Source organism: Cygnus atratus, chromosome 9 (assembly GCF_013377495.2).
Source record: "Cygnus atratus isolate AKBS03 ecotype Queensland, Australia chromosome 9, CAtr_DNAZoo_HiC_assembly, whole genome shotgun sequence".
Lineage (NCBI taxonomy): Eukaryota > Metazoa > Chordata > Aves > Anseriformes > Anatidae > Cygnus > Cygnus atratus.
In genome coordinates this window covers 14,317,597-14,333,848 of record NC_066370.1, presented here as the reverse complement: position 1 = coordinate 14,333,848, position 16,252 = coordinate 14,317,597, and the positions used below count along the sequence as shown (strand labels likewise).

The window sequence follows — 16,252 nt, the reverse complement described above, 5'->3', positions numbered from 1 at the left end:
ATTTCTGCAGGCGGGAGTAGTGGAAAACATGAAGAAACTGATTTATCACAGCCAGCCAGAAGTGACTGAGGCTTCACATAGCATGCTCGAAGGAACAGAGATTGCAGCCTTTCACAAAACTCTTGGGCTCTCTGTTGTCTCCCTATGCTCTGAGTACTCCCTGCCAAGCTGGTGCTTCTGCCAGCAGCTCAGGTATATAGCCTTGCACAGACAGTCTCCCCGAAGTGACAACTGGAACCAGTCAAATGAGCTGTTTCTCCCATCGTGCTACTGGCCAGAAGCCCTATGGAAACAGCAAAGGCAAAAGCTTGTTCCAGGAGTAGGACCACAGCCAGGATGCCCAGTGGGATGGAGTGCTCTAAAACGCTTGTGCGAAGCACTTTCAAGAACTCCCCAAATAGGAAAAGCACTGCAGTCCCCTCGAAACTTGCAGGAGGTAGTGAAGAATAATAGGTCTTTGCTATCTAAACTGCCTGAGTGCTCTAAATCCCACACAGAGACCTATACATTTTGCAAGTCTGCCCTGATGTGTACTAGGAGGCAAGAAGGGAGTAGGAGAGGGAGCAAACTGAGCCTCTGTCTGACAGACAGAGCACACAATGCCTCCCTGGGCTGACAACGTTCTTCATTAAGTAGAGCCGTAAGTTTGTGGAAAGGAGCAAATACTAGGCTGCGAATCAAAAGCACCTGGAGATTAGGATTCTGCCTCCTAGGAAGACAGACAACCCAGGCAGATGATACAATGCTTCCCCAGACCTACCTGGAAAACTGCTTTCCAGTCTGGTAAAAGGCCAAGTCTACACTCCCCCCACAAAAAAAACCACACACACCTTTTCCTCATAACGCATGAAGACAAAGATGGATACTTTTTAACATGTTTTTTAATTAAAACTGAAAAGAAAGGAGCACACACCAGAGCTTGACGTGGGCTAGCCAAACCACTGGTCATCGGGACGCTGAAGTGGCATGAGGAAGGCTGAGAGCTGTGTTCCTGCGCAACGCAGGAGCAGCGGCACAGGCGCTGGGGCTCCTGGGAAAGCACCCTGCCTGCCGGAGGGCTTTCTGCTGAGCAGATCTCTCACGTGGCGATGGGGAATTGCATCCTGGAGCCCAGCCTCTTTTCCCAACAGACAGAAAGAAGTCCTGGAGACAGGGGAAAAGACGGTTTCAATGAATCTGCATTTTCGAAGCACTTCTGGAGAGGATTCCCAGATGGTTCTTTGCCCCCGCTGGCAGGCTACACAGGTTTACAGAGACTCATCTTTGGCAGTAGCCGCGCTGGTAGGACCCAGTTCTGCTTCCACTGAAGTCAATTCACATCCTTCCCCGGCCATAACTGCAGCTGCACCGGGGCTCACCATCACCAGCCGATTGCGCTTTAAGGTTAAATCCTCATCGAACATCCATCTAGCCGACAGCTCCTGAGAGCTTCTTCATGCTCGTGTGTACCAGTGGATTCAGGTAAATGTGAAAATCTTGGCTGCAGCAATGAGATAAACTTTTCAAGCATGCCCAAGAGATGGAGGAGCCAAAAATTAATTTTAAGTTGTGACCTGGGCACTAGATACGGTATTGAAACCTCCCTGCTATCTAATAAAGCAATGCAGTTTCCAAAGCTGCTGGTGTGTTGCTCCACCAGCCTGGTTTCTTTACTGGACAGGCTGGGCAAAAGAAGTGACACATTTTTCACACACAATTTTTATCTGTTAGAATTTACTAGATACGCTCCTCATTTGTCTGCCACATATTTAAAAAATACTTCAACCTGCTCTAATAATGACATTTTAAAACATGCATCAAGTTTGGATCAGAACAGCTTCTCTGGGAAAATCAGTAAGCCCAAATTGCTGATTTAAGGCCTAAATATCAGTCACTGGCCAGCCAGCCACAAAAAGCCACTCTATCCTTGAACTTGGAATCCTTGGAATTATTTTTATGCTTGGAATTATTATCCTTGGTATGGTTATTATCCTTGGAATTTTTTTTTGGCTCAGACTAACCCTTGTTAGTGTTGCACTACAAGTTTATGTGCAAACAACTTCTGTAGACACGAGACCAAGGTAAGATCTCGTATGTCCCAGGGTAAGTCAGAAAAGTCCACAGGAGTCACGGGACTAGTAACTGCCGTAAGGGATCAGGCCTAATGCATGCATCAGAGAAGCAAGGTAGCTCCTTTGCTCGAGGTCTGGCTGATTCAGTTTGCACACACCACTGCTTTAGCATTAAGTCCTTATCTAATGGCAAATCTGTTTCAACAACATGCAATACATATCAATGCAATATGCACTGCAACACACAATACGCATCCAAAGAAATATGCCAATGCAAAAATCTGACTTCTCAAACATAGCAGGGCTAACAAGGAAGTCTTTTACAAAAGACAATCAAGAAATCACCTGAAACCATGAGACCCAAAGGGCCTCAAGCAACTGGTACCTAATAACAGATGCTAATTCATGAAAGAAACATAAACAGTGGGGCTGAGGTAATGGCAGAGATTTCATTAGTGCAATTAACATTTATAATGGTATGTTCTTTAATAGAATTTAAATAAGGCTTTGAATAATTACACACACTAAAACTAACATTCCATAACCTTATTCCACATGGAAAAGCAGCAGAAACAACCCTCTGGACTGTACAGGGTCCAATTATGAACAATTACATTCAAAAAGTAGATCAAAACAGAAACAACTCTTCCCCCCAAAAGCATCAACATCTCTAAAGTCAACTTCCTCCCCTAGCGTGAGAAATGTGAAAACAGATGAACTGGGCTTCAGCCCAGTAGATTTGGCCTCATCAAATTACCAGGAGTGCTTTCCAACCCAGAGTCTCTCTCATTTCTTTAGGGTCATGGAAGCTCAAGGAAAAAAAAACGTGAATTTCCTAAGGAGTGGAAGGTGAGTGCTCCCTTCTGGGGGCCCAACAGTGTCTATTAATTATGGAAGCTTGAAAAAAATTCTATATAACACTGGTATATGTGTTTATGGTGCCTGTCCTCCTTTAGAAACTACTCACAGACAACGGGGATGGGTGCGTGAAAAAAAATCAAAGCAGCATATGAAATACTAATATACTGTTTCAAAATCTGCACTGTCCTGCAGAACCAGGAATTATAATTTATTCAGATTGTTCTCAACAGATCCAATCTACGCTGGATATGTAAAAAACAAGAGTCTAAGTCATCAAGGAAAACCAACTGAAAAAAACTGCTCACTGTTTTGTTTTTAAAAAATGAAACAAAAGAAAAAATCCCAAGAAACATTGATGAAAGCTCAGAAAAATTTGTCGTCGATTCGGAAGTGGGGCCTTGTGACATCATCTGGGTTAATGAAGACAGAGATGGACTTCCCTGGGTTCTCAGTCACTAGCTGCTGCAACTTTTTGGCTAGTCGGTCATCGGGCTGGTTGGGGTCCCCTCCATCTGACTGCGGGGAGGGGATGCTGGTGGTGCTGCCTCGCCGCTGCAGCTCTAGCGTGAGCCGGTTGGCTGCTTTGACGTGCTCGATGGCAGTTCGAAGGTGTTCGGCAGGGTCTGAGCGGACCGAGGACAGCTTCCGCGCGTGCAGCATGACGGTTTCTTCAGAGAGGTGCTCCAGCATGTTGCACTGGGGGATGAAGTAGTTAGGGCACATCTTGTTGACCAAGCAGTGCTGGAGGTCATCAATGAGACCCAGGAGGAAGTGGGCGGCGTAATCCTCCTGGGCCAAGTAATTGGCCGGTAGCCTGTCACACGCCCACAGCATCATGCTCCGCAAGTGATATGGACTGATGGCTTTGGGGCGGGACAGCAACTTGATGATGATAGCTTTGCAGGCCTGATAGGCTTGCATGAGGCTGCTGGAGATGCACTTCTTCAGCTGCACTTCACTTCTGGCAAATGACAGCCTCCATTCATTGTCCTTCTTCCCCTTGTAGGAACATGCAGGCACTAAGTAAAATCCACTTATGACTTCCTCCTCTGTGATCTTCCCATCCCAGAAGTGGTTCTCCATCAGCCAGCTCTGGGCCACAGCTGGCCAGCCTTTGAAGGACACCACAGGAACAATGTCGTACAGCATGCGGCTGCTGCCCACTCCCAAAATGATGGATATGATAGTCCCATTCTTTTCTACCTTCTCCACCTTTGGCATCCCTCGCTGAGGCTTTTTCTGGATCTCAGAGAGGACAATGCTAATGGAGTCATAGAACCAGTCTGCGACTTTCGTTGGGGAGAAGAAGTAATTGGTAGCTCCGTTGATATGGTCCACGATCGTGCAGCAGTCCTTCCATTTGCTGATGGTTCCCTCGTCAAAGAGCCGCAGGCTCAGCCAGGAGTGGCACAACGCTGAGTGGCGCATGTCCAGCGTGACTGGTTGGTTGCGGTCATGCAGCTTCAGCGCGGGCACAAGCAGGGTGAAGTCCATGTCATAGTCTGTGCCTCGGGCATACACATTCAGCTCATCAAGGTCAATGTCCACTACACCTTCCCGCACACCGCCTGAGAGCAGCAGGTACTCATTGGCTACAGGCAGCTTCTGGTCAAGTTTCTGAACCATGCCTGCAAAAGAGAGAAAGAGGAATCCTTCCATGAGAAGGCAAACAGATTTGGGATACAGGATTTAAATAGGACTAAAACCCACCCCATGCTCAGCAGGAGAATAACCCCACCAGGGGTATCTATCACTGTTAATGCGACACAAACGTACATCAGGCCAACTTTTAGTCCACCCAACTCAAGGCAGGGCCATCCTGCACTCCTGGGAATGGCTGAAGTCCATCCTAAACATCATATCAGGAGCAATGGAAAAAAGCAAAAGCCTCTGTAAAAACACAGCAACACCGTTTTGAGGAATAAATTCAGAAGGGAAAACATCTTGTGGCAATATTTCGCGTTCCTGTCCAATGCTCCATGTGAAATTCCTTGTAAAATATACTTTACCTGTTTTATTGCTTCCAAGAGCACCGGACCCAGTTCATTTTCTGCCATGAACTGGGATGATTTTCCTGCCAGGCAGGTAAGGGCATAACCCTTTTCATTTCATGCAGCTCCAGAGGCTGCAAGAGAAGGAAATAGCTCTGGAGGAGTGCTAAGAAACTTTTCCTGCTAAGACCTGAGCTAATCCCATTTTGTGATCTTGCCACATGCTGCCACATGCTGCCCCATTCATCCTTAAAGGATAATAACCAAGAAAAGCTTCTGTCAACCTCAAAGACATTTTCTAAGGCTAAGATACACAGCGAATGACATTACCCTATGGAGCACAAAGCCTTGCGCAGGCCAAGTAAGTGGCAGTCACTCCTTCCTTGCACCCAGATGACTGGGATTTCTAAAGGGTACCTAAATCAATATGACTTCTGGAGACAGTACTGACACAGCTTCCAAACCCTAACGTTGAACCAGTGCAAGCAGTGCACTACTTTAGACCCTCATCGATCCTCGGTGCTGTATACCCCAGTCGCAAGTTGTGTTTGGGACCCAGAGGGTGGAGGCTGGGTCAATCACATCACAAGGACAGGGAGCTGTTGCTTTTTTCCAAGCATACAAGTCAGCACCAACCCTTACTGTGGGGCAGCACAGCTATTCAGGATTTGTGGTGTCCCAATGGCCCGTCCTGCCTCTACACTGATCCAGAATTTTTCACTCAGGACTGTGGTCTGTGGCACTCACCACACAGATCTGCAGATGTTCCTGAGCGAGACAGACAAGACATGACCATCCTATAGTATAAACTGTTCAAACCTACAAAATTCAATAAAGGATGCATTTTTTCTAAATATATATATATATTTTAATTTGAGGGATGAAAAACGTCCTGTGAAGTTCTGTAGTGTCCCCTTTGCATCAGAACTTCTATCCTATGTTACAGTCAGAACCTCTGACTGAAAAAGATCATATAATTTTCTGAAAGGTAGAGATTCTCCACTGGGGAATCTATGCTAGGATGAGTTGCTCTCCGTGACCAGAAGAGATCCTCCGTTCTTATTCAGAAACAATAAGGCTGATGAACTGACCTCATTCAATCAACAGCAAGTGAGACTGAAGTCTTGCCTTTTTAAACGCCCCAAGGTCATCTGCTGGGAAAACAATAATGAAGCTCCAGGACACGTATGATCTACCTCCAAAGCCACAAAAGAGCAGGAGCCACTCCTGCAATGTCAATTCTAACGCCAGCTTACAGTGCCCCTGACTTCATTGGCACAAAGCAGAGCTTGCACTGGACAAAGCCTGGGCAGCTGGCTCTACTGCCAGAGGGGCTGCAAAATGCCAGGTAGCAGAGAAGAGGCTTCTACTCCTGGTGAGTGGAAAACATTTTAGTAAGAACTATCCCACAGAGTTAGAGCCACAGCTGTCCAAGCACTGTCACGCAGACACTCCCACAGAAGAGACACTTCTCTTCCCTATAGGAGAGAAAGAAAAGGAGAACACCAATTTCAAACATCCTTGCAATAGGAAATGCTTTCTGCCCACAGAACGCTCTTCACACTTCCTCTAGAGAGAGGATGTTTGTTGTGCTCTTCATTAAGTCCAGTTTGCAAGGCTGAAGACTCCTGAAAGGGAAAGGTGCAGTACACTGCCAGTAAGTCACTTGCTTTTCTCTCTCCAGAACTCTAGACCTACCAACAAAGGAGGAACATAAAAAAATAATCAGGCAATGGCTACAGGAAATGATCCAATACATCATCAAAACCTCTCTACCTGGATGGCTGCAGAGTTTAAATCCAAATCCTTGAGCCATGCCTGTCACAAATTTTCCCCTTCAAGGCCTTGACCAGGAACATCTGCAGCTCTGCCACAGAGGTAGAGAAGGAATTTCTGCTAACAGGTCACGGCAGCATCGCTGATCCAATTAAAGGGGCGGAACAAGGGGTTGACATGAGGTCCCTTTGAGGAAAATATATTTAGAATAAGCATAGAGTGTTCTATAAATAGCTGGGACAGCCAAAATCAGGATTCAGTAAGACTTTTGGGGTTTGCTGTATGTTCAGACTGACCCCCTTACTCACAAATCTATTTGATATGTGAAAGGATTTCAAGGAATCCCGTTAGCCAGCACTGCATGGCATACACTACCCTGGCACAAAGCTTTCATCCCAAGTTCCAACAACCCAAAAGCAAGCTGCAAGAACCATGTGTATGCACAGCAGAAGCAGGTACTCCAGCTCAGCAAGCATGCAAGTGCAAGTATAGAGAAAAGTAATCAAGATTGGTACTTGACCCAAGTACTTAAGATAAGAGCACCAGAGAGCCATTGGGATTCTCATCTTCCTATCTTCGTACCATGAGCAGCCAGGAGGGGTTACAGATAACCTTGGGGAAGTTGTAGAAGCCCAATGGAGTTGTCTGTAAGGACTGAACCCAGAACTTGTAGGGTCAAACACAGGATTTTTATCTTAGCAGAAGCACCAGCTCTCATGGCATCAGAGGAGGTTCATAGCTATTTAAGAAGACTCTTGCTGCTACTAGGGAAAACAATTTGCAACCATACCTTGCATAATGTTCTTTTGAAAAGGTTGTTTGGCAAAGCTGGCATCTCGCTAAGAGATCTGTGTTCAGTTACCACTTCTGTCTGAAGTGCCTTAAAGAAGCTGTTTTCTTAGTCGTGTAACCAGTTTAAGACCTTCCCAAGATACAAAACTCAGCATCATAACAAGTAACTGAGTAACTAGGCTTACAAGCATGAGGAAAGCAGAGAATATGACAAAATAAGAAGGAGAAACTGTAGGCCAGGCTCGCTGGTTAGTTTTCTAAGCAGTCAATTCAGAGTGGTGCAGGTGAGCAAATGAGGTCTAGAGAGGTTTTCATTTCTTTGCTGTTCCTTCAGTGGCAGGAAAATAGGATTTATTTTTACTCCAAGTACTGAAATACAAGGAGAAGAAAAAAAAAGGACAGAGAAAAGAGATTTTAATTTTACATAACAACTAGATTTGGGATACATCCTTGAATGAACTGGGACTCTGATGCACATGACACAGAGACTGTTCTGTCCATTAAAAGAAAAAAAAAAAAAGAAAAAAAAAAGCAATTCAAAGATGTTCTCCAGCCACTACAGAATTTCAGATGAACTGATTTCACAGTCTTCACAGTGTGTGCTGGGATCTGCTGCTATTTCACGACCAGTTTTGTGTAAATAAGGAGGAACTTACAGACCTGTTTTAGAAGAAACTGACCACAAGAAAAAATTACACAAAAACTTATTTCTAACATATGCATTTCCTTATTTTGGGTTCCTTCTTGATGCCTTCCTTCCTGAGGCCTTATATATGCAGCTGTTACCATTAAAAGAAAATGTGAGCAGAAAATACCACTATGTTAGCCTGACCTAGTCTCATCAAACTGAGTGCGGAGATGTCCAGGGCAGTCACTGAATTAAGGGACACTTCTGCTGCATGTGAAATTGAGAGGTCAAAAAAGCACTGGGGTGCTCAGAAAGGCTCCACAAAAGAGGATCTTTCAGAACCTCGCATGCAGCAGAAACATATCACAGGAGTGCTTCTGGGAGCCGAGCCTGACCCAGGCACTAACTCTGCACTGCTCCCTGCTCCACCTTACACCCAAGTGCCTGCAGTTGCAGACATCTTGCTCACATTCCGCATCAGCCTGCTGGGGAGGAGACAGCCCAAACAGTGCACAGCCTCCGCTTTCCTCCTGCACAGCCTGTGGTGCTCCCTGCAAGCTGTGGGGACCCAGAGTTACTGTAACATCCCTGTCCTTGCAGGCTTTCTATGCCAGGAGAGGAGGTGTTTGCAAGCTTGCTCAGGAAGCTAACGTGGTCCCTCACATACCATCTTCAAATTCTTCAGACCACAGGTGTGTTCTATACATCAACAGCACAGGAAGCAACAAGAGGCTACTAAACCAGAAAGATACCAAGAAGGACCCCAGGTTAACGGCAAGGGGCTGCAGCCCGCAGGCAGCTGCACAAGGGAATTGAGCAAGTAAAAGCGATGGTAGCCAGCTGCCGCTCCTCATTGCCAAGCTTTCTCTGCTCACCTCTGGACTTTGCCATCTAATCTGATCTGAGAAGTTCTGCACAACGCCAGCTGTTACAAACAGCTGCAGCACAGAACAAACATGCCCAGTTCACGCCCTTAGGCCCCGCACCGGAGTTGGGAAGAAGCCAGTGGGTCCCCTGTCCAACCACACTCAGGCACAAAGCGCTGTGGATTCAGCCCAGGGACAGGGTGCAGCCCGTGAGGGATCGGAGGAACTTTGATACTCAGATGCTTTACATACTTAACACGCGTACATTGACAGAGGGCTGGGAAGGGAGGACTGGACAAAACTGGCAGCATCCTTCACCCAGCTCCTTTCTTTCACACACACCAGGAAAAAGCCTACAGAATTAAAACAGTGACTCTTGTGAACTCTTGTGAAAACCAACACCCAAGCTGGTATTCTCACCGATATGTTCTTGCCCCAGCTCTGTTTTACTTTGCAGGTAACTTGATTTCCACAAAGCAAGGGAGTCGGATGCTCATTTCCTCAATCAATAGCAATGATGTGGTGTTTTGGCACTAATCATTGGTTGACCTTGCCTTTAAAGCCTGCCCTCTCCAAACCATTAGCCTGCGCTCTAACAGAAGTCTCCTGTTACTTGCAGCCAGCATTGCGCAGACCTGCCTATTGTCTTAAGCAACATTTTTTAGCGATCGTATTGAAAGAGAAAGAAAGAGAGTATCAGACTACTGCAACTGCACCCCCAACACCTGGGAAGAAACATAGCTACCTCCCCCTCAAAAGAAATCAGCCTAAATCCCCCCTGACATCAACAGGGCTCTATGTTTACATTCTCCTGTAGAGCCACCCAGGGTAGACCCATCCAAGGTGCCAGGGACAAGTGAACTCCCACACCAGGAAGCTCTCCAGAGGGGTTCCAGGAAGGAACCACATTTCTGAGGAGACAGAAATGCTGGAAGCAGTTTTGATTCAACAGATCTCATTTGCCCTCAGTTGTTCAGCACTTGCAGCGAGAGTCCCATGCACAGAAGCCTGCTCTGTAGAACTGCATGCCCCAGCTCCAGGCGTGTTTTCTGAGACATGCAGAAATATCTAACAGGGAAACTAGCTATGCTTTATTGGGAAGAATAGCTGAGCCCACCTGTTGGCAGGAGCTGACTTACCAGCTGTCAAAAGCAGGGGTAGGGTCCATTCCTTCCACTAGGGTGGCCAAACAACACTATGCTGGGTGCCTGCCACCCTCATCCCCTGGCAGCCTAGGAAGCAGCCATGTAAAACGGATCATCCTTGTATAATGAACTCTTCTACAGGAAGGGCTAGGAATCACCCACATACACCACTTTGCCTCCCTTCTTTACCCTGGTTAATCTGTCCAAAGGACCCAGCGGAATCAGGGCTCTCGAGTCCATCCCAGTTGTACCCAGTTCGATGCTTAACCTTGGGTCTGTCTTTTTTCTTCTGTATAAAACCACTGCCCTCCTTAGCACCAAAAGCTAAAGAATTTTGACCTCCAGGATGCTCCAAAAGTTCTTGGAACTGCTCAGACAGCATTGAACGCACACCAGATGTTACCAGCAGAGAACCAATTTGTACACTCATGATAAATCTCAGGATCCCTCACTTCGGCCAGCAAATTCTTAACCTTGACTGCCGAAAGGAATCCTATGAAACCCCAAGCTAGTCAAAACCAAAAAGCTTTTGTCATTTTTAGTAAAGACACTAGATAGGCACTCTGCAGTTTCTGGACAATTCTCTTGCAAACAGCAGATCCTGTAGAAAAAGAACATTGTTCAAAGGCAAGCTCCCTGCAGAGGTCTCCCAGCTATGCCCAAGTGACGCGTGCTGAATGTGAGGGGCTTCTTTAAGACAGGGATGAGAGGCTAACTCTGGTGCAGCTGGCTTGCACCGATTCTTCTGTTTCTCCTGCTAATTGCAAATCTATTTATGAGTAGCACGAGTTGCTGTTACGTAGAACTGAAGGAGTCAGCTCTTTAGCAGTGTCTTGAGTTACGAAGCACTTTGTGAGATGACTCTTGGCGGAAGCAGGCAAGGGGTGGGAGGGGAGCGGGGAGACTGCACCGTGTGATACCATTTAGTCAAACATGGGAGGCGAGCGAGGGAAGCTGCTCTTTGCAGGCTGATACACCAGTGTCCTACTGATTTTGCTCCTTTTAGAAATCTTGTGATACAGTGACAGAACACACTGCAGGGGCCCAGCACCCCCTTCTAAAAGAAACCAGCTTCTTTTTCCAAAGTCTCATTTAAAAACAATCTTAAAAATAGTGTCCCACTTTTTGTGTTTTTTTTTTTTTTTTTGGCTCCCATGTGCACTAGTGGAAGTCACCCAGCTAGCTGAAATTCTGTATGCCAATGCAAAGGGGTATTTCATAGTGCATTGGGGAGGGGGGAAGGAAGGAGAGAGAAAAATGAAAAGAAAGAAAAAAAAGAGAAAAATTTTAAAAAGAGAAAAGTAAAGAGAAAAGAAAAAAAGAGGAAAAGAAAAAAAAAGAAAAGGAAAAAAAAAGAAAAGGAAGAAAAATAGAAAAGAAAAAAAAATATGTTGGGTTTCCTGCCTGCCAGTTGGCTTATCCAATGGACTTACAACTGAGTTACATTAGCCAAACTGCAATCAGAGTGTCTGAAAGCCTAGCAAAGAATATGAAGTGCAGGTGAAATAATTGTTTTAGGGTCTGAAGAATATGTGTGATGGTGACTGAGAGCAGCTGACAAGCAGAAGAAAAATGGGAAAGAAAGGATTTGGGTTTTCCCAAACTAGAGGAAGTATTTACAGCTTTGTCTTTAACAGCCCTGACAGACTTATCTGGGAATGTCTCGCTGCTTTCTAAATCATTCATGCTTTCAGCAGAGTCAGTGCCTTGCAGCACTGCCTCACAAGGTCCATGGTGCCAGAAAGCATTTCCTTTTGCTGGTGTGGTAGGAAATGGAGAAACTCACCTAACCGCAGCACCTTCCACAGATCACTCATGAGTTTTACAAGGCACAGCCAGTCAACTTTTCTCCACACTGGGAAAGCTAGCTTATTTAGGCTTTGTACGCCTGACTGTGACCCCTGGGATTGCTGGGCCCTACGTGAAATGAGGTGGCCAACCCTGCATGTTGCACAAAAAGTGACTTCTCTGTGGATGTCTTCACAGCCCTCTGGAAAATACCTCAACAGCCCTAGCTGCTAAAGTAGTTCCACTCCACTGCCAGGTTGTTCAATGCAATGGAGTTCTCCCCAGAATTTCATCTCACCTTCAGGATATTCCACCTGGAGAAGCCAACACTGATCTCACCACTTTACAAAGGGCACCTATGACACTGCAAAATAACTGCAAGCAGGACAGGGGAAGGCTTTGGAGACTGCACAGGAGAAAAAAGCCCTGATCCTCCTTCAAGCTCCCATCCAGACCTGGCTACTCAGCGCTAGATGCCTCTCACAGACGATGTGGCAGCACTCCAGCAGTGAGCAGAAGGAGAGCAAAGCCCTTCCCTTCCCTTCCCAACCCAGGAACTCCTCGTGCTGCAAGTCAGTCGGATGGGCACGTGTATGTGATGGGCAGAACGTGACTCCAAGGTTGCAAAAGCACTTTGGGCCCCTCTGGGATGGCTTTCTGTTCTTAGTTCCTGCCTACTCTCCATTTGCCTGTCCTGACAGGGCTCAGATGCTACAACACTTCAGGTGCCGGTGCCGGCCGTGAGCTATGCCCAGAGGAATGTCAGCACACCCTCACGTCCTGTAAGTAACGCAAGAGCCTTCATCATAAATGCACTGCGAGCTGTTCCTGGCAGGCTTCCTGCCTGCAGTTATCTAGCACACTGGGAATTTTCTCCCCAGCTGCCTAACCACCAGCCAGTTTTCTGTTCCTGTGGACCAGGTGCAAAGACAAGTCACAGCCCGAGCAAATCACAGCACTATTCCTTACGAACTGGGCCTGAACATACACTGCCCATCCTCAGTGCCTGCCTGTTCTGTAATAACAGCTCTGCCTTGTTGCAGAGCAGCACGTTTGTCCTTGACTGGAAAAACTGTCACTAAATTATACAGGAAAACTTCCTTGTGGGGTGTATATGGCTACAGGAAGCCATAAGAAAGCTGACGGATAACCACAATTGTAATTCAATTTGCTGTTCTGGATTGTGTCCTGAAATCCATCACGCATGGCTCCTGGGGTCAATGACATGATCAGAATGGCATCCCATTCAGTCACTATCAACCTCTTCATCTGCCTATGACTAAAATCTGTTTAGCTTTTTTTTTTTTTAATTATACCATGGGATAGGTTAGAAAAGGGGGAACAAAGGATGATTCCAAGAAACCAACCAACTCTCAAAAGAGCTCTGGACACAGGAAAGCTCCTTTCTCTAAATGCCAAAGGAAAGCACGTGTCTTCAGAAGCCCTTCTGAGGCATCTGGTGGAGAAGACATGATGCAAATCCTCTCCCCATCCCCTAGAATTCATTGGACTCTGTGCATACATCCCTGGCCTGGCCCCTCTGACAGATCCCATATCCAAAAACTGGGACAAGCCAAGACAAACAGGCCAAACACATCTGAGCCACCCAATGCCAGAACTACAAACCAGTCTGCTTTGTCCCTGCAGATCAGCACAGATTAGACTAGCAACACAAGGCAGGGAATGCAAATACTTGGTCAGAAAGTGCTGAATTCAAAACGGCTTAAACACTACCGTGCTGCCTGACACCATGAAGCTGACAGCAAGCTTCCCCGCAGTACTAACCAATTTCCCACTCACCACAGAGAACATTGCCAAAGCCACGTGGAACCTGATCGACTAAAATATCTATACAGAATTTATTTGTTAAGGCCCCAAGTACAGCATCAGCTGCACGAAAGAAAATTGCTGCTTGGTTTTGACATTCATGCATACACATTGCCAGAGGAAGACGTTATAGGCCAGATCTTCTGCTAGCAGAAAACATAGCAGCTCCCCTGAAGTGTGTGGGAACACTTGGCAGAAATTGCAGGGGCATTCCTCCTCCCTTTCCATGCGAGACAGACAGAGGAAAACCTTAGCTTTCCAAACCTGCTTGCACACGTCCCATTGCTCCTACCCTCCTGCCCCAGCCTCATCTTGCAGTGGTTGCATTTGACAGCCCACAAAAGCAAGCAGAAGGAAGGGAATGGATGATCTTTTTTCTAACAGTGACTGTCAGTCCCTAAATTCTCAGATTTTAGAGTCGCTTATGTGCGACTGAGCACTGTTATCTGCTAAAGAGCATAGCAGGAAGCACTGTGTGGATTCCAGCTCCATCGAGTGCCAAGCCCTCAGCCCTAGCAGCTGTCAAGGATCTCTTATCCCCGCAGCACAGGCAGAGGCCAGGAAGCAGAGAGCTGGGACAATTTCAGCAAGAGAGCAAAACAATCTCTGCTACAACACAGCAGAACCTGGGCCACCTTGAATGAATGCATGCGCAAAATTGTCACCGTCTGGCACAGGACTCCAAAGGTGCAGAGCACTGCGATTCAAGAAAGCAGCAGTGAGAAGTCACGTAGCCAGGTGGCCCTTCCTTCCTCTGCCAGGCGTGAAGTGTTTGGTGGGGAGGAGGAGCAGGGGGAGCTCTGGCAAGGGCTGGCAGCGCTCACAGCTACCTGACGCCCCGCAAACATCTGCGGTGAGACAAGGGATGTGGTTTTGGAGCAGTGCTCTGCTACCAGGAACAGGATTTGGAATGCTAGTGCCAGTCCAGGCGTGAGGCACTCACGGTCCTTTGCACAGAACTCTCACTCAGTTTTGCCTACTCTGCTCACTTGGGAGAAATTCCAGGATACCAGCCCCACATCTGTCACAAAGCCTCTTCATGCTCACCTGGTGTGAAACAGAGCCTCACAGAGGCATTTAGTTAGAGCAGGCCTGCTGATCTCCCAGCTCACCAGGACGACAGTTAAATTGTGAAGTGACGGACAGAAGGGAAAGCAAAATTGTTGCTGATCACATAGACAATTCACAAAATATGTTCCACAAAGACATTCTCTCTGAAGTCCTTTCTCATCTAAGAAACTAGTGGAGTGTGGACATAAGCAAGATTTGGGTCCAGAGAATTGTCAGAAAGTTATGCAGAACACCTCATGGAGCAGGAGGTGCTCGAGGCCAGGCTGGATGGGATTTGGGCAAGCTGGGCTGGTGGGAGGTGTCCCTGCCCATGGAACAGGGTTGGAATTAGACGATCCTTACAGGACTTCCAACCCACACCATTCTATGATTCTATGAAATTCCCTAATATTTCTGTAGCAATAATGAAAAATGCTGAAAAGCTTTGTTGACAAGTGCTGATAAAGAGAAGTTAGGCTTAGAAGAAGCAGGCACATGGAGGATGCAGAACTTTCACATGAAATCAGTAATCAGAAAACTCACTTATATTTTATAGATGTTGTTGTGAAAACAATTTACAAAATTTCCCCATGGACGTTCAGCTCCTGCAGGGCCTTGCCATTCTTTGTATGAAAACACTTCCCAGTCAGCACAACAGGAGCGAATGTTGTCAGAACACAGCCCTGCTACAAAGAAAGCAACAACTGCTAGTGTCCTCCCTATTTTCCCACTGACAGCTGGCCCCTCGCCCCATGATTAATGGACAAACAAAGAAGATTATAGACCTAAATTTGCTAACAGTTAATATAATTAATTGCACACGGTTGAAGCAGGAACATGTGGATGTGGGATGGCCCTATAACAAGGATGTTCGTTCCTGAAGTCAGACAAAGCTGATGTACAGCTCATGCCCCGAAGACATCTGAGCATAATCCTACTTATGTGTTCCTGGCTGCATTTGGGGAAGAGCCTGGCAGAGGCAGAAAGAGAGAAATACTGATTTTTAGCTGAAGCCAATGAGCAACAAAACTCAAGCCATACACTGAGCTGTACTGGCCTTCTGGATGGGAAAGACGCTGCTGTGACAGGCAGTTCCACTCACTAATCACCGGTCCTGCTCTGCGTGTGCAGCCCCAACATGTCACCCCGACGGGCAGATGGAGAGCTTTGCCACAGCATTGGGGCTACAAAGAGCACTAGAGCACAAACAGGCCCATGTGCAGGAAAGAAAAGGAGGCTAAAGTCTTGCCTGGCAAGGAATAATGGGGGATTTGCTTCCTTGCTGTTCTCATCCTGGGATTTTGTATACATCTCCAGATACCTGCTGTCCTCTGGACACCTCCAGACCTCAATTATGTAATCTCTTCTACTCAAACACACACTGCTCTGCTCTCCCTGCCTCACAAAACACCCACCAGGAGGAGCACTGTCATTAGGCAAAAAAAAAAAACATTTCAGATTTGCTTCTTCACCAGGG

General features: G+C 46.6%; 1 protein-coding gene across 1 annotated transcript in view; it reads right to left on the bottom strand.

Annotated features, from left to right (window-relative positions):
• Nucleotides 1-871: 871 nt before the first annotated feature.
• Nucleotides 872-16,252, bottom strand: part of MB21D2 (Mab-21 domain containing 2) — a 56,911-nt gene continuing 41,530 nt past the window's right edge. Inside the window, exon 2 of the mRNA XM_035545052.2 lies at nucleotides 872-4,540. Within this exon, the coding sequence (XP_035400945.1) occupies nucleotides 3,276-4,540 (1,265 nt within the window). The 3' untranslated portion in view covers nucleotides 872-3,275. The remainder of the gene's footprint in view (nucleotides 4,541-16,252) is intronic.